This window comes from Hippopotamus amphibius, chromosome 4, assembly GCF_030028045.1.
Source record: "Hippopotamus amphibius kiboko isolate mHipAmp2 chromosome 4, mHipAmp2.hap2, whole genome shotgun sequence".
NCBI lineage: Eukaryota > Metazoa > Chordata > Mammalia > Artiodactyla > Hippopotamidae > Hippopotamus > Hippopotamus amphibius.
Genome location: NC_080189.1, coordinates 98,302,062 through 98,327,987, shown reverse-complemented (window position 1 = coordinate 98,327,987; position 25,926 = coordinate 98,302,062). Strand labels below are relative to the sequence as shown.

At 37.5% G+C, this 25,926-nt stretch overlaps 1 protein-coding gene across 4 annotated transcripts in view; it reads right to left on the bottom strand.

The window, feature by feature from the left end:
* Positions 1 to 25,926, bottom strand: part of CROT (carnitine O-octanoyltransferase) — a 44,016-nt gene that overhangs the window by 5,125 nt on the left and 12,965 nt on the right. For 3 of the 4 annotated variants that reach the window (XM_057730183.1, XM_057730182.1, XM_057730181.1), the window contains 11 exons: positions 21,119 to 21,227; positions 19,560 to 19,653; positions 18,802 to 18,927; positions 17,111 to 17,212; positions 10,054 to 10,137; positions 9,866 to 9,973; positions 9,513 to 9,643; positions 2,725 to 2,848; positions 917 to 995; positions 733 to 826; positions 492 to 611 (listed from right to left, as the gene is read on the bottom strand). In XM_057730183.1, the coding sequence (XP_057586166.1) occupies positions 492 to 611; positions 733 to 826; positions 917 to 995; positions 2,725 to 2,848; positions 9,513 to 9,643; positions 9,866 to 9,973; positions 10,054 to 10,137; positions 17,111 to 17,212; positions 18,802 to 18,927; positions 19,560 to 19,653; positions 21,119 to 21,227 (1,171 nt within the window). Of the gene's footprint in view, positions 1 to 491; positions 612 to 732; positions 827 to 916; positions 996 to 2,724; positions 2,849 to 9,512; positions 9,644 to 9,865; positions 9,974 to 10,053; positions 10,138 to 17,110; positions 17,213 to 18,801; positions 18,928 to 19,559; positions 19,654 to 21,118; positions 21,228 to 25,926 lie in introns of those variants that run through there. The other variant, XR_009053025.1, reaches the window with a different exon arrangement.

Genomic DNA, 25,926 nt, shown 5'->3' with positions numbered 1-25,926 from the left:
TTTTAGTATTTTCTTTCCTATTTAAGTCAAACCCCATACAACTGAAATGAAATGCATCTAAATTGGTAAAACGTCCTATTCTGAATATAAATTCATGTACCTTGTCTCCTGTCTTCGTCTCATTCGTATTGTCTATGACTGCACTAACCACCACATATTTACAGCCCGTCAAATTTTCTCTAAACTTACCATCAAATACCTTGGGTAGGACAACTATGGTAACATGTGTACTGATTTTGGAGGAGGAGGAGGAAGAGGATGTGATCACTGAGTCAACCTGAAACAGTGTTCTGCGCAAAACGCCTAAAGGACTGATTTCACTGAAGTCTCAAAAGCAGGAAAGAGAAACAAATATGCATTAAACGCCTAAGTGGTAAAAAATAATTGTCCATGCAGCAAGTGACAGATGACGACACAATGAGAATCACAGTGTGGGACAGACGTTCAAACAACACAAGTGAGCACAGGAAGAATAAAAAGAGCAGCCTCACCTGTCATCTCTGATATGATAGAAAAATCCATAGCCATTGTGTACCATGGGAGCCACCACTCCCTGGACTCTTAAATAACCAACCAGACTTGTTGAGAGGACAAAGTTTCCACCTCCTCCGCTGTATGGCACAAAGAAAGGATATTTTACTAGGCTTACAGAAGCTTTCATTGTTTCTGAAAAGCTTTTAACACTCAGGAAGAAAGAAACTGACGAGGTCACAAAACACTAGGTTATATTACCTTCTGGAGAAAAGTGGGTCTGTAAAGAGTTCTGGAACAGGGAGACCTTCCTCTTTTGCTATGAGTGAGAGACCTAAAAGATGACGGTCAAATCCTGCAATAAAACCCCAAACCTGAAGTTAGAAAAAAGTTTTCAGCACAAGAGAATTCTTTTTTTAAGCCAGAACAATTCCAGTATAAGTACCTTTTCCAATTGAACAATCTTTCATCAATTTATCATGTTTTGCAAAAGCTTCTAACATTCTGTGCCGCTGCTCAAAAAGCTGTGTTAAAAATCAAGAGATACTTCAGTAACAAACTGTACAGAAACCAAACAAAAAACCTGAGTTCAAAGTAATTACAATTTGGGTAATTTGGGAGGAAAAAAAGATTTTGAGAAAGACCCTGAGATGTATAACTTTTCTTTTTCCTTACTTCTCCCAATGCCTTTTTTTAATTTTTATTTTTTATTGGAGCATAGTTGATTAACAGTATTGTGTTAGTTTCAGGTGTACAGCAAAGTGATTCAGTTATACATTTATCCTTTCTTTTTCAGATTTTTTTCCCATTTAGGTTATTATAGAGTAGTGAGCAGAGTTCCCTGTGCTCTACAGGAGGTCCCTGTTGGTTATCTGTTTTAAATATAGCAGTGTGTGTGTGTCAATCCCAAACTCCCAATCAATCCATCCCCCTACCCTTACCCCCTCCTACTATCTTTTCTTTCCTATATCCCCTGCAACTTGATCATTTCTTTCCCAGAACAAGAAAATAGGAACTTGTGGGCAGCACAGAAGTGATAGTAACAAGTGTAAAGACAGAGGCAATTACGATTTTGAAACTAAAACACATTTGTACAAAAATGATAATGAAGCAGGTCTATGAGATTAAAATAACATACATAACTATGTCTATCAACACTAAAGAAACAAATGCAGTACCAAAATAGCAGTGGGAAGGAACTACTCTTTTGTGTAAACACTAAAAATCAAGTATAAACAAAACACATAAAGCTGTAGTGGTTCTAATATACCAAAAAACAAAACAAAAAAATCTCAAAAACGTTCAACCAAGAGAAAAACAGATATCGTATATTAACACATATATGCTGAATATAGAAAAATGGTACAAATCAACCAGTTTGCAAGGCAGAAATAGAGACCCAGATGTAGAGAACAAACATATGGACACCAAGTGGGGGAAGCAGGGAGGGTTGGGGTGGGAATGAACTGGGAGATTGGGATACCAAATTGTGCACTCTGAATATACGCAGTTTATTGTCTGTTAACTGTATCTCAATAAAAGTTCTTAAAAAAACAAAACAAAACACGTTCAACCACATCAAGAAAAGCTTCCTCTTACAGGCATTTTGGGGGCTTCCCTGGTAGCACAGTGGTTAGGAATCCACCTGCCAATGCAGGGGACAGGGGTTCGATCCCTGGTCTGGGAAGATCCCACATGCCTCAGAGTAACTAAGCCCGTGTGTCACAAGTACTGAGCCTGCGCTCTAGAGCCCATGAGCCACAATTAATAAGCCCATGCTCCACAACTAGAGAAGCCACCATAATGAGAAGCCCGCACACTGCAATGGAGAGTAGCCCCCACTCGCCACAACTAGAGAAAGCCCGGGCATAGCAATGAAGACCCAATGCCTCCAATAAATAAGAAAAATAAATAAATTTACTAAAAGAAAATTAAAAAATAAAGATACTTTGAGAGAGTCTGCATTTTATGGGTGTAATCTAAAGGCAGATCAATAGTAGTGAAATACTCAAGGTGTTGAAGTTACTTTGCCTTGAAAATGACACAAACGGGCTTCTTATCAGGTCTTCCCTGTTTCTTATTCTTTTCAAGTACATACTTCACTGGCAAATGAAGAAATGTTTGAAAGTTTCCAGAAAAAAAAGGTTTGAAAATATTTTACTGATCCAGGGATTTGAAGAAGTTAGTTATTGAAGGGCCAAGTTTCCTTTAGAACAAACAAATTCTGTTAATTTTTTCTTTTCAAACACTCACGCTGGCAGAGGGGTCCTGCATAGATCGGCACCAGTCAACCGCCTCCACGGTACACGAGCGCATGGTCTCTGTACGGCCGTGATAAAAGTACCTCGTCATAGCCGTTTCATAGCAGCAACCGGGGCTACAAGAAAAAATGGAAATAAGAGAATGTGTCGTGAGAAGGAAAACGCTCTAATGTTATCACAAAGAGAGTCTGCCTAATAAAGCTGGCTTTGGTCAGAGACTAAGTGCTACAATATAGACTACAATTGAGATTTTCAATAACAAAGAGGCTATTTTCAATATCAAAGAGCAAAAAATACTCTGGCCCAGTATAATAAATGTTTCAAAGGCCTGGCTGCTGTCATGTTGTATACATTGGTGTCTGCAGCAGGTGGCCTCTAAGATGCCCCCAGTGATCTCTGCCTCCTACAGATGCCCTGGTATAATCCCTCACGCTGAGTGTGGGATGGATTTAGTGTCTTCCTTCTCATGAAAGGAATATGACAAAACTTATGAGATGTCACTTCTGAAATCAGGTCACAAAGAGAGCTCTCTCATTTCCTTACTCTGAGGAAAGCCCACTGCCATGCTGGGAGCTGCTGTCTAGAGAGGCCCAGGTAGCAAGAAACAGGCCTCTGGACAGCAGCTTGGGAGGAAATGAACCTTACAATAACCATGTGAGTGAGACTGAAGCGTATCTTCTTTAAGGAGTGCCTTCAGAGGAGCACAAGGTCCTGGCTGACACCATGACTACAACCTGACAAGAGACCTGAAGTCAGAGGCACCCAGCTAAGCTGTGCCTGGACAGCTGACAGACAGAAAACGTGAGATGATAAATGTTTGCTGTTCTAAGCTGCTAAGATTCAGGGTAATTTGTTACACAGCAATAGATTAATAGAGTCCCTTGCCTTTAGTTCCCTCCTACAGAACATGAATACCTGCAGAGTTAAGTAAAAGCATTATTTAAGAATTTCCCTAGGATGATGACTATTTTCTTGGGTTGGAGAATGATATAACAATTTTTAGTATAAAGCTCTCTTATTTTCCTGGTGATAGGAATTTAGAGTTAAAGCAATCAAATGGAGTTAAGAGTAAAAGGTCTGAACGTGGGCACTAAGAGGGCTCCAACAGTTGAGTGGGTTTTTTTTTTTTTGGCCGCACCATGCGGCTTATGAAATTTTAGTTCCCCGATCAGGGACTGAACCCGGGTCCATGGCAGTGAAAGCATCGGGTCTTAACCACTGGACCGCTAGGGAATTCCCTCAAACAGTTTTGAGCCTCCTCTGTTCAGTATTTCTATAAGACAGTCTCCCTGAGCTGAAATAGCATCCTTTCAAAATGTGAAGGAGAAAGTGTAAATAAAAATTTAAACCACAACATTAAAACAGCATTCTTTAAAAAACACAAATTAAAGATAAAAGCAGTAAGGATGAATGATAAAATATCTCTACTCTGCAACCTGTGATGAAATTAATAGATCTTGATAAGGATCATCAATGGCCACTAAAACCATCAGGTTAAAAAAATCAGGGAGGAAACTTTACAACGGATGTTGGCTAACAACTGAGCTCACTCTCAATCGGAACAGGATGCCACAGGAAACAAACAATATTAACTATCAGCTTTATTGTTACAAAAAATAATAACTGATTACTATTCTCAAGTTGCCAAATCTAACTACCAGTTTATAGGAAACAGGGTAGACAGAGCAACAATGAACAGTTTTTTTTTTACTTAAAGGGCAAATACATAAAACAGTAATATAAATTTATGTTAATGGACACACAACGTAAAAAGATGTAATGTGTGATAAAATGAAGGCGGTACAGAGATGGATAAAAGCACAGTGTTTGCATACCACTGAAACTAAGCTGGTATTATTCAAACTAGGTTGTTACAAATTTAAGAGTTAAGTGTCATTTCCAAGGCAGCCATAAAGAAAATGGCTTAAAAAACAGAGACAAAGAAAGAACAGGGAAATCAAAATGGTACACTACAAAACAATCAAAATCATTACTATGAAAAAAGATAGTAATGGAGGAACTGAAAAACAAAAACATTTAAGACAGACAGAATACACAGCTAAGTGGCAGAATCCTCCCTCCTTATCAGTAACTCTCCAGTCAAAGGCAGAGATTGGCAAAATGAACAAAAAACATCACCTATATACTGTCCACAAGAGATTCACTTTAGATATAAAGACAGTAAGATGTTAAAAGTTAAAAGATGAAAAAAGATAGTAACCAAAATAGAGTTAGAGTGTCTATATAATTTTTTTTCCATTTGGAGTGGCTGTATTATTATCAGACAAAATATATTTTAAGTTAAAAGGTTGAACGAGACAAACAGGACATTATATGTTGGAAAAAACGTTTAATTCTTCAAGATACAATAATTATAAAAATATATGCTCCAAATAACAGAGCTATAAGATATATGAAATACTGACAGAACTGAAGAGAGCACTAGACAGCTCTACAACAATAGCTGCAGGCTTCAATACCCAACTTTCAATAATGGATAAAACATGTAGACAGAAGATCTACTAAGGAAAGAGAAAACTTGGACAACACTATAAATAACTACACCTAAAAGACGTATATAGAATGTACCATTAAGGAACAGCAGAAAGCCAAAGAATAGGTCTCAATAAACTTAGAAAGACTGGAATCGTACAAAGTATCTTCTTCAATGACAATGGGATGAAGCTAAAAAGCAATAACAAGAAAAACTGAAAAATTCACAAACATGTAGAAATAAAACAACACACTCTTAACCAATTGGTCTGGGAGAAATGACAAGGTAAATTAGAAAACACCTTGAGATGAATGAAAAGTAGAACACAACATACCAAACTTTATGGAATGAAGCAAAAGCACTGTTCAAAGGGAAATTTATGGCTCTAAATACTTACATTAAAGAAGATCTCAAATTAGTAAACTAAGTGTACACCTTAAGGAATTAGGAAAAAGAAGAGCAAACGAGACCCTAAGCCAGCAGAAAAAGAAATTAATTAAAATTACAATAGAAACAAAACAACAACAACAACAAAATTAGAGATAAACAAAATACAGAAATGAAAAATAAAGTGAACTAAACCAAAAGTTAGTTCTTTGTAAAGATCAACAAAATTGACAAGCTTTTAGCTATACTGACTAAGGGAAAAAGAGAAGACTCCAATTACAACAATCAACTCTGAAAGGGCATTGCTACTGACCTTATAGAAATAAAAAGGATTGTAAGAGAATATTATGAACAGCCGTATAAAATAAATTGGATAACCTAGATGAAGTGGACATATTTTGAGAAACACAAATTACCAAATCTAACTCAAGAAAAAACAGGAATCTGACTAGACGTATAACACGTAGCGAGACAAATGAGCAATCAGAAACCTCGCAATAAAGATAAGTCCTGGACCAGATGGCTTCACTGATGAATTCTAATATTTAAAGAATTGACACCAATCCTTCTCAAACTTTTCCAAAAACACTGGGCGAGGAGGGACCATTTCCTTACTCATAATATGAGGCCAGCATTACCCAGATACAAAAACCAGGCAAAGACACTGCAGACCAAAATCCCTTATGAATAGAGATGCAAAAATCCTCTACAAATTACTAGCAAACCAAATCCAGCAGCAGATTAAAAGGATCATACACTATGACCAAGTGGGATTTATCCCAGGAATGAAAGGATGGTTCAACATATGAAAATCAATGTAATACACTACATTAATAGAAAGAAGAAAAAGACCTACGTGATAATCACAATTGATATAGAAAAAGAGCCTTTGACAAAATCCAGCACTCTTCCATAATAAAAAATAAGCAAAGGAACTTCCTCAATATGATAAAGGGCATTTATGAAAAACCCACAGCTAACACCATACTCAATAGTGAAAGACCAAAAACTTTCCACTTAAGATGAGTAATAAGATAAGGATGCCTTCTTCTGCCATTTCCATTCAACACAGCACTTGTTCTAGCCATAAAAAAAGAAATAAAAGGCATCCAAGTCATAAAGGAAAAACTGAACCTATCTCTATTCACATATATCTGATCTTACATATAGAAAAAAAATAAAAAGTCCACAAAAACTGAGTTCATAAACAAATTCAGCAGTTTAAGGATACAAAGTCAACATGCAAAAATCAGTTGCATTTCCATACACAATAAATAAATAATCTGAAAAGAAAATCAAGAAAACAATTTACAACAGCGTCAAAAAGAATAAAATACTTAGGATTAAGTTTAACCAAGGAGGCAAAAAGACCTGTACACTGAAAATTACAAAACACCGAAAGAAATTTAAAAACACCTAAATAAATGCAAAGGGATCCCATGTTCATGGATTAGAAAACGTAATATTGTTAAGATGATAATACTACTCAAAAAGAGATCTACAAGATGCAATGCAATCTTTATCAAAATCCCAATGACATTTTTACGAAAATGGGAAAAACCATCCTGAAATTCATATGGAATTTCAAGGAACGCAGAATGGCCAGAACAATCTTCTTTTCAAGAACAAAGGTGAAGTAGTCTTTAGTTCCAGATTTCAAAACTTACTGAAAAGCTACAATAATCAAAACAGTGTTGCAGGAACACAAGAAGAGATATACTGACCAAAAGAATAGAACTGAAAGCCCAGAAATAAACCCTCACGTCTATGGTCAATTGATTTTGGACAAGAGTGTCAAGACCATTCAAGAGGGAAAGGACAGTCTCTTCACAAATAACACTGAGATAACTGTATATCCATATACAAAAGAATGAATTTTGATCCTTACCATACACCGTATATACAAAAATTAACTCAAAATGGATAAAAGACCTAAAGTAAGAGCTAAAACTATAAAACTCTTAGAAGAAAACATATGGGGAAAGTTTTGTGACACTGGATTTGGCAATGACTTCTTGGATATGACACCAAAAGCACAGGCAACAAATGAAATAAACAGATAAACTGGACTTCAAAATTAAGAACTTTGTGTATCAAAGGATACTATTAAGAGAGTGAAAAGACAACCTGCAGAATGGGAGAAAATACTTGCAAAACATCTATCTGATAAGAGTTTCATATCTAGAATACATAAAGAACCCTTAAAATTCAACAACAAAATGACAACCCAATTACCAAATGCACAAAGGATGTAAATAGATGGTTTGCCAAAGAAGACACACAAATGGCCGATAAACACATGAAGATATTCAACCTTGTTAGTCATTAAGGAAACGCAAATAGAAACCACGATGATATACCACCACTCTGGATGACTTTTTTAAAAAAAAAACAAAAACAGAAGAGTAAGTATTGGCAAGGATGTGGAACAACTGTACATTACTTTGTATATTGCTGGTGGGAATACAAAAATGGTGTTGCCACTGTGGGTAACAGTTTGGCAGTTCCTCGAAAAGTTAAACATAGAATTACCACAAAAGCCTACAGACTCAAAAGAATTGAAAACAGGGATTCAAACGAATACATGTATATGAATGTTCATAGCAGCATTATTCACAATAGCCAAAAGGTGGAAACAACCCAAGTATTTATCAACAGATGAATGGATAAACAAGATGTGGTATAGTCACACAATGGAATATTATGCAGCCATAAAAGAACAAACACTGAAAATACTATCCTCAGTGAAATAAGCCAGATACAAAAGGACAAATAATGTGTAATTCCACTTAGAGGAAATATCCAGAACAGGCAAATTCATACAGACAGAAAGCGGATTAGAGATTACCAGGTGTTGGGGTAGAAGGGGGAATGAGAAAGTATTGCTTAATGAGTACAGAGTTTCTGTTTGGGGTGGTAAAAAAAAATTCTGGAAATAGTGGTGATGGCTGCACAACTGTCAATGTAATTAATGCCACTGGATTATACCCTTAAAGATAGTTAAAATGGCAAGTTTTATTTTATTTATATTTTATCACAATAAAAGAAGATAACTGTTTAATGGAAAAATAGCAGTGCATCATGAGGCTACTAACGTACATATAAGTATAATGTTGTGACAACAACAGCACAAAGAATGGGATAAGCATAATAGAAGTATTATGTTTTAAGGTTCTTTCATTATACTTAAAGTGCAAAATATTTGAAGGTAGGCTGCAATGTTAAAGATGTATTTTGAAAAACCCTACTGATAAAAAAAAACAGTATAGCTGATAATGGAGATAAAAGGAACAATAAAAAAACTATGAATTCAAAAGAAGATAAAAAAACAAAGAAACAAAAAAATAGACGGGATAAAGAGAAACAGCAAGACTGTAGACTTAAACCCAATCTTACTGATAATTATATTAAATGTAAATGATCTAAACGCCCCCATTTAAAGATATTAGATATTTAGATTTACATATTCTCAGGTGAAATTTTAGAAAGGAAGATCAAGGAGCTCCCACTTCTGCTTAGGATGTAGAAAGTCACAACATACCATGTCTCCTATCCTAAAAATGAGTAAAGGTTGTAAAATCTGTAAAACCATACCCTTTCATGAACCCAATTGAAAACAGGCTGCGAGAAAACCAAGTGGTCTAAATTCCAAAAAATGACAAACCTCTCTCAGAAGAGAGCAGGCACTTCAAAAGTATCAAGGTAATGAAAAACAAGGAAAGACTGTTAAAGTGTCACAGATGGAAACTCTAACAACACCAGTGATGAAAGTACAAATTAGGGGACAGTGCCAACTGGAAAAAAGTCCGAAAAAACACTGGGGAGTTACAATAGAATAGCTATAGTAAACATAGCCTTGGACTTCAAGACTCTGAAAATGGAAAATGAATGGTCCTCACCGTCCATGAAGTCTATAATAGGCCAGCTGAAGTGCCAGCTGAATAAATGTATCAGGGTGAAGCTTCTTCCTCTTGGTTAGTTTTTTGCCAAAAGATGTAAAAGCATACACCAAAAGCTGCAGATCAGATGCCTAAAAAAAGAATTCAATACAAACAGTGAAAAAACACCTAAGGAGAATACCCCAAAGATAACCAAAGTATCACTTGCATTAAAATAATCACCAGAAATAAAGATATTAAAGCTATAATTTTTAAATGTTTTATGCCCCTCATACTTGGATGATAGCCAAATATTCATATATAGTAGTTAAAAGATAAAGTATTACTATCAAAGAGAAGAGCGAAAAATCTACCTGCTTGAAATACTGAGCTTTAGCTTGGCTGATGTCATTTAATACTTTTTCATCCACAGTGAAAACAAGCTCCTCTGGAAGTGGTATATCCCGTACTTTTTCTGAACCCTGAAAATAGGGAAAACTTAAGAATATTCTAACTATAAAAATATGAGGAGAAAAAGGATGAAATATTCGTTCTAACATACCGTCCATCTTCCTTCATTCTCAAGAATTTTCTCATCAACATAATAGCTGATATTTACGATAACCATTCCATCATAAGGAGAATGCTAAAATGAAAATATACAAGATTTTGAATACTTTTTGTAAGTTAAAACGACGCAATATTTTATTTTCACTTTCCCTCCACTCTTAACACATAATAATAAGTGCAGAATTCTCAAATGCCTCACCTTGTAATGATAAAGATATGGATAGTCTACAGTATAGTAAGTAACTGTTGTATTTTCTGAGAAGGAACAAATATTTAAATTCAGAAGCACCTAATTAGGGCTCATGAGGTAATGGGAAGGGATATAAACATGAATAACCTAGAGAAAGTAATTGCTGTTTGTACTGGAAGTCAAAGGAGGTATATACCTTTATACATATACAATGCTAAAATGTCTGGAATTGTAAAAGCACTATGGAAAAGCAGATGGGGGTGGAAGACTATCTGAAGGCCAAATGGAGGATGGGTATGAACTTCTTTTGATACATACATGGTCCACTACATAAGTATTTAAAAGCATAACGATTTTGTGTACGTATCTATAAGTGTTCAATGTGTCCAAAATAATTCCCCATGTTTAAGGAATGTGGAAAGGTGTGCTGAGTTACAGGAATGTCACAGTTTTGTTTTGTTTTTTTTCCCAAGGACTTTTATTGAAATATAACTGACAAACAATACACTGCATATATTTAAAGTGTACAATTTGATTTTTTTTCTTATTAGTAATGTATATATGGCAATCCCAATCTCGCAATTCATCTCCCCAACCCCCCCGCCCCGCCTTCCGCGCCTTGGTGTCCATATGTTTGTTCTCTACATGTGTATCTCTATCTCTGCCCTGCAAATTGGTTGATTTGTACCATTTTTCTAGATTCTGCATATATGCGTTGATATACGATATTTGTTTTTCTCTTTCTGACTCACTTCACTCTGTATGACAGTCTCTAGGCCCATCCATGTCTCTACAAGTGTCCCAATTTCGTTCCTTTTTATTGCTGAGTGATATTCCATTGTATATATGGACCACATTTTCTTTATCCATTCATCTGTTGATGGACATTGAGGTTGCCTCCATGTCCTAGCTACTGTAAATAGTGCTGCAATGAACATTGGAGTGCATGCGTCTTTTTGAATTATGTTTTTTTCTGGGTATATGCCCAGTAGTGGGATTGCTGGGTCATATGGTAATTCCATTTTTAGTTTTTAGAGGAACCTCTATACTGTTCTCTATAGTGGCTGTATCAATTTACATTCCCACCAACAAAACGGTTACCTTTTCTCCACACACTCTCCAGCACTTACTGTTTGTAGATTTTCCGATGATGCCCATTCTAACCAGTGTGAGGTGATACCTCATTGTAGCTTGGATATGCATTTCTCTAATAATTAGTGACGTTGAGCAGCTTTTTCATGTGCCTCTTGGCCACCTGTATGTCTTCTTTGGAGAAATGCCTATTCAGGTCTTCTGCCCATTTTTTGACTGGGTTGTTTGTGGTTTTTTGTTTTTGTTTTTTGATATTGAGCTGAATGAACTGTTTATATATTTTGGAGATTAACTCGTTATCTGTCGATTCATCTGCAAATATTTTCTCCCATTCTGAGGGTTGTCGTTTCATCTTGCTTACAGTTTCCTTTGCTGTGCAGAAGCCTTGAAGTTTCATTAGGTCCCACTTATTTATTTTTGTTTCTATTTCCATTACTCTGGGAGGTGGGTCAAAAAAGATCTTGCTGTGATTTACGTCAAAGAGCATTCTTATGTTTTCCTCTAAGAGTTTTATAGTGCCTGGCCTTACACTTAGGTCTTTAATCCATTCTGAGTTTATTTTTATGTATGGTGTTAGGGAGTGTTCTAGTTTCATTCTTTTACATGTAGCTGTCCAGGTTTCCCAGCACCACTTGTTGAAGAGGCTGTTTTCTAGCCACTGTATATCATTGCCTCCTTTGTCACAGATTAGTTGACCACAGTTTATCTCTGGGCTTTCTATCCTGTTCCATTGATCTATATTTCTGTTTTAGTGCCAGTACCATATTGTCTTGATTACTGTAGTTTTGTAGTATACTCTTAAGTCAGGGAGTCTGATTCCTACAGCTCTGTTTTTTTTCCTTAAGATTGCTTTGGCTATTAGGGGTCTTTTGTGTCTCCATACGAATTTTAGGATTTTTTGTTCTAATTCTGTAAAAAAAAAATGCCATTGATAGGGATTTGATAGGGATTTGATAGGGATTACACTGAATCTGTAGATTGCTTTGGGTAGTACAGGCATTTTCACAATGTTGATTCTTCCAATCCAAGAACATGGTATATCTCTCTATCTGTTTGTATCATCTTTTTTTTTTTTTTTTTTTTTTTTTTTTTTTTAATATATTGTTGTTTTTTATTTTTATTTTTTTTTTTTTTTTTATTTTTGGCACACGGGCTTAGTTGCTCCGCAGCATGTGGGATCTTCCTGGAGCTGGGATCGAACCCGTGACCTCTGCATTGGCAGGCGGACTCTCAACCACTGTGCCACCTAGGAAGCCCCTGTATCATCTTTGATTGCTTTCATCAGTGTCTTATAGTTTTCTGAATACAGGTCTTTTACCTCCTTAGTTAGATTTATTCCTAGGTATTTTTATTCTTTTTGTTGCAGTGGTGAATGGGATTGTTTCCTTAATTTCTCTTTCTGATCTTTCTTTGTTAGTGTATAGGAATGCAAGAGATTTCTGTGTGCTGATTTTGTATCCTGCAACTTTACCAAATTCACTGATTAGCTCAAGTAGTTTTCTGGTGGCATCTTTAGGATTTTCTATGTATAGTATCATGTCGTCTGCAAACAGTGACAGTTTTATTTCTTCTTTTCCAATTTGGATTCCTTTTATTTCTTTTTCTTCTCTGATTGCTGTGGCAAGGACTTCCAAAACTATGTTAAATAGTAGTGGAGAGAGTGGACATCCTTCTCTTGTTCCTGATTTTAGAGGGAATGCTTTCAGTTTTTCACTATTGAGGGTGATGTTAGCTGTGATTTTATCGTATATGGCCCTTATTATGTTGAGGTAGGTTCCCTCTATGCCCACTTTCTGGAGCGTTTTTATCATAAATGGGCGTTGAACTTTGTCAAAAGCTTTTTTGGCATCTGTTGAGATGATCATATGGTTTTTATTCTTCAATTTGTTAATATGGTGTATCACATTGACTGATTTGTGTATACTGAAGAATCCCTGCATTCCAGGGATAAATCCCACTTGATCATAGTGTATGATCCTTTTAATGTGTTGTTGGATTCTGTTGAGTATTTTGTTGAGGTATTTTGCATCTAAATTCATCACTGATATTGGTTTGTAATTTTCTTTTTTTGTGGTATCTTTGTCTAGTTTTGGTATCAGGATAAGGGTGGCCTCGTAGAATGGGTTTGTGTGTGTTCCTTCCTCTGCAATTTTTTGGAAGATGTCACAGTTTTGACAGCTATATTTAGAGAAAGGAACTGTGGCTAGTGAATTTTCCCATCATTTATTCTGGAGGATAAACTTTTTGCCTTATCTTCTCCAGGTTCCTTTAATGACAATTACATCAGGTGGGTTTTTTTTCCCCTCTGGGTTAAGGTTACCACTTTACATTATACACAGTTACCATTCATGAGCTAAAGTGACACTGCCAGCCTTGGAGAGAAAGGAGGGAGGGTTAAGGTATGAATCCAGCACACTTTGGCCCAGTTTCAGAGGGTGTAATTAGGTGTCTCAAATATCACCTTAACACTACACAGCTTTGCTGCCCTGTATTACAGCCCCATGGAGTCTAGAAACATGGTATACTGTTAGCAGGTAAGCGGCCACCAAAGCACCAGGAAAGGCTCACTAGGGAGGTCAGTACAAGATGCAAGAGCAGTTCATCCCCCCTGCCAGTGACAGCATGTATAACAAGCCTCACAGGTAATGGACAAAACCCTTTTCTAACTGTCTCTCACAACTGTGTAGCACTTTGTAGCATTACAAAGAATTTTCACAGATATTGCATGTATTATTTCATTGAAGACAACAGTATTATACTGAAACCAGTAAGAAAGAGCATGACTGAAGGATATAAGACTCTTTGACTTACAATTCTACCCACCCATCTCCTGGTGGAAAGTTAATCATCAATTTTAAAAAAATGTTAGGGGCTTCCTAGGTGGCGCAGTGGTTAAGAATCTGCCTGACAATGCAGAGGTCACGGGTTCGATCCCAGCTCCAGGAAGATCCCACATGCCATGGAGCAACTAAGCCCGTGTGCCAAAAAATAAAAAAATAAAAAAAAATTTAAAAAAATGTTAGGAAATAAAAAATTCAAACGCTCTCCTGATGCTTTTTTTGTTCACTGAAGTTTTATCTTTTTTTTTTTCATCTATATGGAGGCAACATGTGTAATAAACTGTTTAGTAATGTGGACTTTGGTTCCGAGTCCAAACACACTTGGACTTTGGTTCTGAGTCCAAACCTTACCACTTATTAGCTATATTCTTTAAGTAAACCACCTCATCCGTTAGTAGGAAAAACAATACCTATTCTCACACGGTGGCTGTAAAAAATGATTTTAATAATGTTTATAAAGTACTTACTACAGATCCTGGCCCACAGAAATAATTAGTAGCTACTGTTATTAATAACTAATGTTTATTCCATGCTTCCTATGTGACTTCTACAAAAGCCTGCAACAAAGCCTATATAAAGAAGACAAAATAGTTGACCCCAGGATTCTAAATCCCAAGAGGGAAATGCGATTATGCAGTATAATCACAAAAGTACATATGCAAGCACCAATGGAAGAGAGCACCAACATGAATTTGGATTAAGAACAACTTAACTTTACAGTATATATACTTTACTAACAACGTTTTACACAGGGTAAGCAGCATTTTCAGTAACCATCTTAGGTTGCAAGGGGAACCTATATGGAATTTTAAACTCATATTACCAGATCATCAGATCAATTTTATAAATGTATGTGTATGCGCTGTCACCCATAACATGTCCATACACTTTACTACAGGAAAGCATCTCAGTTGTGCAAAGATATATGCTCATTATGGGACCAGTATTTTTATTAAAAAATAGAAACATCATTAAAGTTATTTTCTCCTGAATTTGAGCAAACAGCAGGATGTTGGTGCCATTAGTAAAAATCAAAGTAGTGCAAGGTGGTTTTTTCAGGGGGTTGGGTGTGAGGGAGGAAAGCAAGATGATGAGTTCTTGATGAGAGGAACTAACCCTTAGGTGACAATGTAACATTAGGTTTGGACAATTTAACACAGAGTGAAACAAAACTCTCAAAATGAGAATAATAGGTAAAAACTGGAAAAACACTAATTTCAATGAAACTAGTAAACCAGAGAAGAGAGTGGACACAGGGTAAAAACAGTTATGAGCAGCTCAGTTTTAGAATCCAGAGACAGGAAAAGACTCTTAGGAGGATAATGGCAGTGTCAGATGCATATGAAGAAGAGGGAAGTCAACTGCAGCTGGCAAGTCAAAGGAGAAATGGAGGGAAGAGGCCAGAAGGTAGCTTCACTACTTTACAAAGGACAGTTTCCAGGGAATAGTGAGGCTATAAACCAGACTGAGGTCAAGAAGAATCAAACAAGGAGCTGAAGAGAAAAAAGCTGGGGCAATAAACTAAAAATCTTTTGTTAACACTGGACTCAAGGTAAAGGACAGACAGCAAATCTTCAAAATGACTCATGGCAACCTTTCACCCTGATGAGTTACTGTAACAAACATCCTATCACCTGTACATTAACCACTCCACCTTCCTTGGAAATAACAGCTACTTTATTGTTCTTTAGGCAACCAGCACACATCTCTGTGGTGGTCTGAATGAGTGATTCTACCAGCTAGGTCCCAAAGCTTGGTATGTGACCAGGCCAGGTGAATCAGAGCCCCTGACTCCCTGGAATGTGCACAAGATTCACACAGGCCAATGCAACCAATGAGCATTATCCCCAGGTCTTTTGTTGGAACCACTGGGGTTTCTTTTAAAAAAAAAAAAAAAAAAGCTGGCTATTTCCACACAGAACACTAACCTATGAGGAGAGCTGTGAAAACATGAGACTGTAGGTACAACCATCACATGGTGTAGTCTACATGAAAATAAAGCCAAATATAGGAAAGTAATGCCAAAAAATGGAGAGAGAAATTTCTAATGAAAGCATTTGGACACTGGAAGTCAGCCCTACCCAGATTTAGCTGTACCCCTATGCCAGAAATGTCTTTGTAAGCTAATGCTAGTTTGATTTAGGTTTCTAAAACTGAATAAATCACCTAAAAGTGATTAATACAACTAATGAACTACTGGAAAGCCTCCAAATACAAACAAAAAATCTACCTCATACTACTTTATACCAAATCATATACTTTATGAAAAGTATTATAATGAGATTATAAGTATACACTGCAATACTGACTTAGGTTGATTTTTAAATTTTCTTGGTTCATAGACCTCCTGAATGTGCATCAGAAAATGGCAAAGTAGAGCTAATAAAGACGACCATGGGAGAACGGAAAAGAAACAAGAAAAATTGTGTGTGTGTGTGTGTGTGCTTGTTTTATGAAGAAGGTAAAAAATGGTATTCAGTACCAGACATTTTAACATCCAGAAGTAAATAACGTTCCAAAGATCAAGTGTTATTTTTTATAAGGTTACAAAACTACTAGGTAAAAGTAGAAATACATCCACATACATTTCTCCGTGCATAGAATATATACATAATGCTACATCTTTTAAAATAGGTTGTAATTTTCAACAACAGGTAACAGTGGATTTTAAGAGCTGACACTACATGAAAACACATGCAAATTCCACTTTGCAGATACACACCACACTGTCAGCCTGACTACAGGTGAAAGTAATTTGTCCTGTAGTCTATTTTCACTGAGAATTCATAACTAAACCTTTTACTCTGTCATAAAGCTGAAGAAGTGTTTACTTATTCTACCACAGGACAGCATAAGTATTGCAGATTACTGCAATTAAATTAACCTAAAAGAGTAAAAGGAAAAATTAATTTCAGTAGTTTACTTACATCACAATTACAGCCAAACACTCCATTAGAAAAGGAAATCAAGTTATAAGATTTGTCACCCCAGCGTACTGTTGGATCTCCAATAAGAATCTTTGAAGCAATCTAAAATAAATTTCCAAATTTAAAGGATTTTATTATTGGTTTTTAGGTATTTATATCTTAAACACACACACACACATGATCTCACTTTTCCTCTTCAGGTAAACCAAATTTAGTAAAATGATAAATGTTATATACTCAAGAGGTAATAATTCTGGCCCTGACTTTAAATACTACTCAAATTCCAAGAAATTCTACCACAGAAGAGAAGGATGGTATAACATTCATGAATGTTTAGAGAATATACAACTGAAAGGACAAGGCTTTTGCAACTTGAACAGGATAAGAGGCATTGATAAGTTTAGTTATTAAAGTCTAGTACACGGAAAATATTTCAAGAATTCATATCCTACGAAGCCAGTTTCTCAAATGGTATGTTTTGGCCATAAGTGAATCACGAAACCACAGTAAATGTTCTTTACAAAAAGAAAGAATAAAATAGAACATAAGTATCAGAGTACGTCACAGATAGTCAAGGTACTTACTGTTTTGTGAAAGTTCTATTATGTGTGTGTGTGTACACGCACGTGCGTGCGGGGTGGGAAGATGTGTGTGTGATGGGCTGCAATCTAAATATGGCTAACTGTAGACTGCAGCAAAAAAGTTTGAGCAATACTTCATTAAAACATTCTTCCTCAAGAAGCTCGTTGATTCTACTAAAAAAAATGCATCTAAGGAAAAGGAAAAATTGTTTTCTAGCTACAAGATTTTTCAATCCTATATTATATTATTTCTATCATTTAATATTAATCAGTGCATTAATATTAAAAAGTAACTTCAGTGTTTTCAAAAGACTCTGAGATTCCTCCAAATATGACTACTACCTTTTATTTTTTCCCAGGAAATGATACTGCCCCAGAACAAAAAGAAGTAAGGCCACAATTACCCTTAAATTCACTGAAGTCAGTGTGTTCTATAAAACCAAATGAGAAAACAAATCACAAGAGTGATATAATTCTTAGGACAGACCTCACCAACTAAGGTATCAAGGCCCACTGGTGTGGGTTATAGGTAGGTTCTCATGTCACCTTTGGTATGAAATCTCATTTAGCCCACTGTCTTATGCAAATTTTCTGTATATAATCAATGAAAAGGTTGGGAACCACAGACATCTGATAAGCAAATAACAGTCATATTTCTTTAAACAACGTAAGATATGTCTAAATGGAGCTAAACAATGTGGCAAGAATTTACAAAGCATAATAATCTTCATTTGGTATGTGTGTGTGTGCGTGCATGTGTGTATGGCTAAGAAAATGTTTTAGGGGCCTGAATTAAATATTTACATTTTATGACTTAGTATTTGCACTTATTTTCCTAGCTGCCCCATTCTAAGATAAAAGACATTTCCAAGATCCAGGAAACATCTGTCTTCACAATTATGTTTCACGGTGGTTTTATGGGTGTATACTTCAAACTCACTAAATTGTATACATTAAATATGTACAGCTTTTTATATGTCGATTATACCTTAATAAAGTGGTTTAAAAAAGAAAGAAGAGCCTGCATGTAACAAAATTTTTCTCGTGTTCAATTTACACAAGAGTCCTCCAGAAAACTCTGTGGGAAGAAATAACAAGATAGTTGAGTACCTGAGAGTAGTCTTCCGGTGTTACATGTGGACTGTCATCATCTAAGCAAAATACCAGTAAACTGCTCTGAATTTTTTCTAACATAGTCAAGTTCTCTGGATGAAGACTAATCAAATATTCTCGTGCCTAAAGAGCAAGGAGATAATAACAAAATATTACAAATTAAATACAAAATATCCAGAAGAACCTCAATAGGTTCTCAAAAAGTTAGGGAAAAGGCTCACCAAGAAAAGTGTAAATTCAAGGACCTCTCTGTTGAGTCCTGAACAGGTTTTTCCTCCAACTGCACAGCTGGTCCCTATACTTGTGCTACTGAATCCATAAAGGTATAAAGTTATACCACCCCCTAGATTTTCTCTAACTGTTTAATATTGTACAATGTATTTAACACTGCTTAAAGCTGTCTGTCCATTTATCTTTATTTCAAAACTCTGAACAAAGGGCCAGCATATACTTAAGCTTAGTGTTTGAAATTTAAATGTAAATAAAATAAAAAAAGCATATCCTTACCCCAAAAATGTAAATTATAGTTAATAATATTGTATTGCCTATTTGAAAATTTCCAGAGAGTGTATCTTAAAAGTTCTCATTATAAGAAAAATATTTTTTAATTTTCTGTATGGTGAGGGACATTAACTAGACTTACTGTGGTGATTATTTCTCATTGTATACAAATACTGAATCCTTATGCTGTATAATTGCATATAATGTTGTAAGTCAATTACATCTCAAAAGAAAAGAAAAATGTAAATTATAACCTTAGCCCATCGAGTTCGCTCCTCGCTAGTTAATGCTGCTACTCCAGGTCCATCAGGTTCACTATGGCACTTCTTCTGGATGTATGTCAGGTGCCTTGGGAAGATTAAACAAGGAAGATTTAAAAAGAGCACAGGCATGATCACTAGCTACTTTGGCCTTTAATAGGTTATAAAGTTTATCAGTATTTAAATGTTTTGATATATTATCCAAAAAAAGAGATTATGGTCTCAACAGCAGTGGAGTTATTTCCTACACATCTTTTTTTAATCTATTTTTATTTTGTTTTAAGTGATTATGTGGCCTAGAACTTCCCTGGTGGTGCAGTGGTTAAGAATCCGCCTGCCGGGGGGAGTCAAGGGAGGGAGGGAACACGGGGATATGTGTATAAAAACAGATGATTGAACTTGGTGTACCCCCCCAAAAATAAAAAAATAATAAATAAATTAATTAATTAATTAATAAAAAAGAATTCCAAAAAAAAAAAAAAAAAAAAGATCTATTTTCATAAGCTGCAGGTCATTACTGGTCATTGCTACTATGAGTATGCCCTAAATAAACGCCCAAAAAAAAAAAAAAAAAAAGAATCCGCCTGCCAATGCAGGGGACACGGGATGGGTTCGAGCCCTGGTCTGGGAAGATCACACATGCTGCTGAGCAACTAAGCCCGTGCGCCACAACTACTGGGCCTGTGCTATACAGCCTGCGAGCCACAACTACTGAGTGCACTTGCTTCAACTACCGAGGCACGCATGCCAAGAGCCCGTGCTCCGCAACACGAGAAGCCACTGCACTGAGAAGCCCGTGCACCGCAACGAAAAGTAGCCCCTGCTCGCCACAACTATAGAGAAAAGCTCACGTGCAGCAACAAAGGCCCAATGCAGCAGAAATAATTTTTTTTTGAAAAGTGATTATGTGGGCTATTAACACTGTAAGTGTAAGACGGAATTAAAAAACAAACAAAAAAACCTGGTAAGTAGTCTCAGAGCTCCATCTGTGTGAAAACACAGAAATAAATGACTTCAATACAACTTAATGATCAATATAACAGAGATAAAATACAAGGCATACAGAGGGTGTAAAGGAGGCTAAGTCCTTGGGCCATGAGGAGAGAAAAGGGAATGGGAAATTATGAAATAGTACATAAAGTAGTGACCTTGCAGTGACATGTGAACAGAAACATAAAGCATGAGAAGGAATTCTTACTTAAAAGGTGGACAGGGCAGGAGAAGGCACTGCAAATAGAAAGCACGAGCACATGCAAAATTCACAGGTTTGATCCGTGGTTGAGGAACTAAGATCCCACATGCTGCAGGGCAACTAAGCCAGCACACCTCAACTAGAGAGCCCGCACACCACAACTACTGAGCCTGAGGGCTCTGGAGCCCGTGAGCCACAACTAGAGAGAAGCCTGCGTGCTGCAACAAAGGGCCTGCGTGCCACAATGAAAGATACTGCATGCTGCAACGAAGATCCCACATGTTGCAACTAAGACCCGACGCAGCCAAAAATAAAATAAATTTTTAAAATATATACATTAAAAAAAAAGTAGTTTGAAAACCTGAGAATCTCTGGTGGGGTCATCAAACATCCTTCGTGCATTACATCGAAGACAAAAATTCGACCTCGACACAACACTACAATGTGACTTGGGCAATGCCCTTCACTCTCTGGAAAAAGAAAAAGAATACACAAGGCTCATATCTCTCAAAGTTAAGCAAGAGTAAAGCTGCATATTTACATCCAACAGAAAAAAACCATTCCTCCAGTATTTTACTTATCATATATTCATGAAATATGTCACATAAATAAAAACACTTTAATAAGGTGACAATATTTCAGTTATTATGTCATAAATACATGTTCTTGAAACCCGGCATGTAAAACATTTAGAAATCCATGGAAGTTTCAAATATTTGTATACCTTAATAATCATATAAATTCCATACTATTGCAGGGCTTTCTAGTTTTATTTATGGATAGGTTGGGAAGGGAAAAGGGTCACAGAGAAATCCTGGAGGAGAGCTATTTAAGTTTCTTTTGGGGATAACTTTAATGTTTATTGATCATCAGATCATTTAACTGCAGGAGTATCCAGCATGATTTCTCAATGCAATAGTTTTCAGTAGAATAAGGGAACTGTGTGCCTGAGTGGCAAGGAGAAGGAATTTTGCCCATTCTGTAGTATTACTTAAGGCTCTGATCACACCTGGTAAGCTGCTGACAATTGATTCTATGACTCATCTGCCACACCTTAATTCCCCAAGAACTATTTATTTATGAGATTTGTAAATCTCACGCTACTCGGATTTAATCCCATTTTTCAAGTACTAGTCCCCTTGACAAGGGTCTTCCTATACAATCTCTGCTCCTTCCCTCTCAAAAAAGAAACAAGGAAGACAAAGAAAGTTAGGAAAGACTTAGGAAAGATATGCTGCCACTGGAAGTAAATTTACTGGTTGGTATTACATACAAGGAACTGTGATAAATGTTTCACACAGATTTCCGAGCCACTTCCTGATAACACTATTATTTTTTCTCTTATATCCTGTTTCCTCAAGTCCTTGTAGGTGAGGTGTGTATTTTCTTTGTCCCTCATGGCTATTTTCAAACCATTTCTTCTTTCTTCCCCTTCAAAAACCTCCATATCCTTTTACATTTACCACCACTATTTTTTTTTTAACGGAGCTGTTTCTGAGTGGTGTAAGTTTGAAAAATATCTACCATGCAGCCAGTGGTATATAAGTTCAATTTTTTACTTTTTTTCCCCCAACTTTATTGGAGTATAATTGCTTTACAATGCTGTGTTAGTTTCTGCTGTACAACAAAGTGAATCAGCTATGTGTATACATATATCCCCATATCCCCTCCTTCTTAAGTCTCCCTCCCACCCTCCCCATCCCACCTTTCTAGGTCATCACAAACCATGGAGCTGATCTTCCTGTGCTCTGCAGCAGCTTACCACTAGGTATCCATTTTACATTTGGTAGTGTATATATGTCAATGCTGCTCTCTCACTTCGTCCCAGCTTCCCCTTCCCTCCATGTGCTCAAGTCCGTTCTCTACGTCTGCGTCTTTATTCCTGCCCTGCCACTAGGTTCATCAGTACCACTTTTTCAGATTCCATATACCACCACTACCTTTTATTGCTGTCCTTTACTACCTAAAATTTTGGACTACAAAAGAAAAAAATAAAACAAACCTGATGCCAAGTTAATCAATATATGTTTGGGAAGAGGACGATAGAAGGGTGCTACCTCAGGATGAGCACGAGAGGGGATATGTGAGCAGAGAACAAAATGAAATAAAGAAGTGAACACAAAAATATCTACAGGAACAGAGTTCCAGGCAGAGAGAACAGCAAGTACAAAGGCATTAGGACAAAAAAAAAGCTGGTGTGCTTAAAGGGAAACAAGGTCAGTGCAGCTGCAGCAGAGAGAAATGGGTAGAATGGTAGAAAAAAATGGGGCCAGATCATAGTGGCCTTAGAAAGGGCTTGCAATTTAAAGTATGACAGAAAAGAAGCCAATGGAAGGTTTTAAGCAGGACAGTAATAATGCCACCTGATTAATACTTTACAAAGGGCACTCTAGCTGCGGAGTGAGAAGAGATTATACGAGGGAAGAGAATATACAGCAAGATCAGTTAGGAGGTAACTGAAGTGGTCCAGCTAAGAGGTGATGGTGGCTTTGACTGGGGTGTGACACCTGAAGGAAGCAAGAGGTCAATGTTTTCAAGATGGGAGATATTACAAATTGGTACAACCCACTAAAGAGGGAAAACTGTTAATGCAGCACAGAGAGAAGGGATAACACAGAAGCAACGTCCTGGATTAAACAAGAGGCGATGGAGCCCAGGGCACCGCACAGAAGGGTTATCCTTAGGAGTCAGAACAGTTCTTCCAGTTTTAAAAAGAGAAGACAAAGTATATGAATGTGAAATAGTATATTGCAAGGGGTTGCAGAATGGGCCAATCTTTGAACGAATATGTTTCTATGACTGCTGTAATATATTACCACTAACTTGGTGGTAAATCATCACCTACACAAACTTATTATCTTACAGGTCTGAGGACCAGAAGTCTGAAATGTGTCTCACTGGGCTAAAATGAGGGTGTCAGCGAGTCTGTGTTCCTTCTGGAGGCTGACCACATTCTGTGGCTCAGGGCTCCATACCTCCTTTTTTTTTTTTTTAATGCTTTATATTTTTGGCCGCCCCACGCGGCTTACAGGGTTTTAGTTCCCCGATCAGGGATCGAACCCGGACCCTGGCAGTGAAAGTGCTGAGTCCTAACCACTGGACCACCAGGGAATTCCCTCCATTCCCCCATCTTTCAAGCCATCAAGAAAGGATCATGACTTTCTCATGCTTCCATCCCTTTGGTTCTCTTCTCTTCCTCCTTCCTCACTTACAAGAACTCTTGTGATCGCCCTGGGCCCACCTGGATAATCCAAGGTCATCCCATCTCAAGGTCAACTGATTAGCAAACTTAACTTCATCCACAACCTAATTCCCCTTTACCATTCAAGGTAACACATTCAATAGGTTCCAAGGATTAGGAAGTGGACATCTCTGGGGGTCATTATTCTGCCTACCAGACAGGTTGGCAACTCTGGTGACAGAAACATTGCTTTACATTTGTTGAGAAATAAAAGGGTTCATTAGCTGGGAATAAAGAAGGAGAAAGGCATGAAACAGCCTTCTCTGGAAGTGAGAGAATAACTTGACAAAAGATTACAGCAAGGTAGTGCTTTGTGTCCACTTGAGGTTTAACCGAGGAAAGTTAAGTGATATTTTCTGGCTTCCTTTGGCCAAGTAAATTTCTGGGGTAGGTGTCTTTAATATGCGGAGGAAAGACGGGAGACTGAGATTTAAACAGTGTTGAGGTGGGGGTGTGGTGGGGAGGGAGCAGGTGAGCAAAGGTTTGAATGAATACACAAGGGAATAGTAAAGAACCACAGAAAGACGTGAAGACGTGGCAGTGGTGAGGGAGAAATGAAATAGTGAAGAACTGCAGAGTAACTGAATTTTAAGTGAAGATGTGGCCAAAGAGGGCTTCCCTGGTGGTGCAGTGGTTAAGAATCCGCCTGCCGATGCAGGGGGCATGGGTTTGATCCCTGGTCCAGGAAGATCCCACATGCCATGGAGCAACTAATCCCGTGCGCCAAAACTACTGAGCCTGAGCTCTAGAGCCCAAGAGCCACAATTATTGAGCCTGCATGCCGCAACTACTGGAGCCCGAGAGCCTACAGCCCATGCCCTGTAACAAGAGAAGCCACCGCAATGGGAAGCATGCAAACTACAACTAGAGAAAGTAGCTCACCACAACTAGAAGAAAGCCCGCATGCAGCAATGAAGACCCAACACAGCCAATAAATAAATTAATTACAAAAAAAAAGATGTGGTCAAAGAAACGGCTGAGGTGGACCTAAAGAAAGAGTTGTGAAGAGAAGGTGGAGGTCAGAGTGAGATGCCTATAACTGCACTGTTAGAGGCGAGAGAGTTTCTGATGACAACAAGGTCTATGGCGTGGCCATGGGAATGGGTGGCTGCTTGAGGAGAAGTGGAGGCACAGATTCCTAGAGGAAGGAAGGAAAGCAAAGGAGAAGCCATGGGTCATCCACAAACGGAAGCTGTCAAGAATGTGACCAAGGTAGCAATGCAGAGACAGACAGCGAGACTGGTGCTAAAGCAATTGATGAAGGAAGGAAAATGATCAAAAGGGAAGTCACTATGACAACTGACAAGCAGGGGTGACATAACCTGATAGCATTTTGGTATTTTTTTTTCAAGGGCTCAAATCATATGGAAAAAGAAAAAAACTGAAAGGGCAATGGGAAATAAGACACCAACATCTCCTACTAGCCCTGTGGTACCAAACAGTAAGAGAAAAACAAAATGCCCATCTGAGTTGGTAACAGGAAAAGCAGTATAAAAAAATAACCAGGTTTCCACAAACAGCACCTTTCAGAAGGAAGGGGGACCCTTCAGGGAAAAGGTGGAGGCTGTAATGGGTTTTGCGGACCATGAGCTACAGTAAGTACGGCAGAGCCGTGCGGGGAGGGAGGGAGGGAGGGTGGGTCACAGCGGCGGGGAGCTGGAGCCAAATCAGGCTCTGCACAAACCCATGAGCCCAGCCGACAAGAGATGACACTCCGCGTCGGAACTTTCTGGGCAAAATGAGGTGAAGAGGATGAGAAGCCAAACTGAATTAGTCTTAGCGGTCTCTTAAGGGGTAAGTAAACAACAACAACACCAACACCAACAACACTAGGTCTAATTATTGCCTCCTTATTGAGACCAGGCCCTTAGCCACAGCAGGCTGCATGCTGCCCTCCCCTCAACACACATAAGTTCTTCGATTTTCCC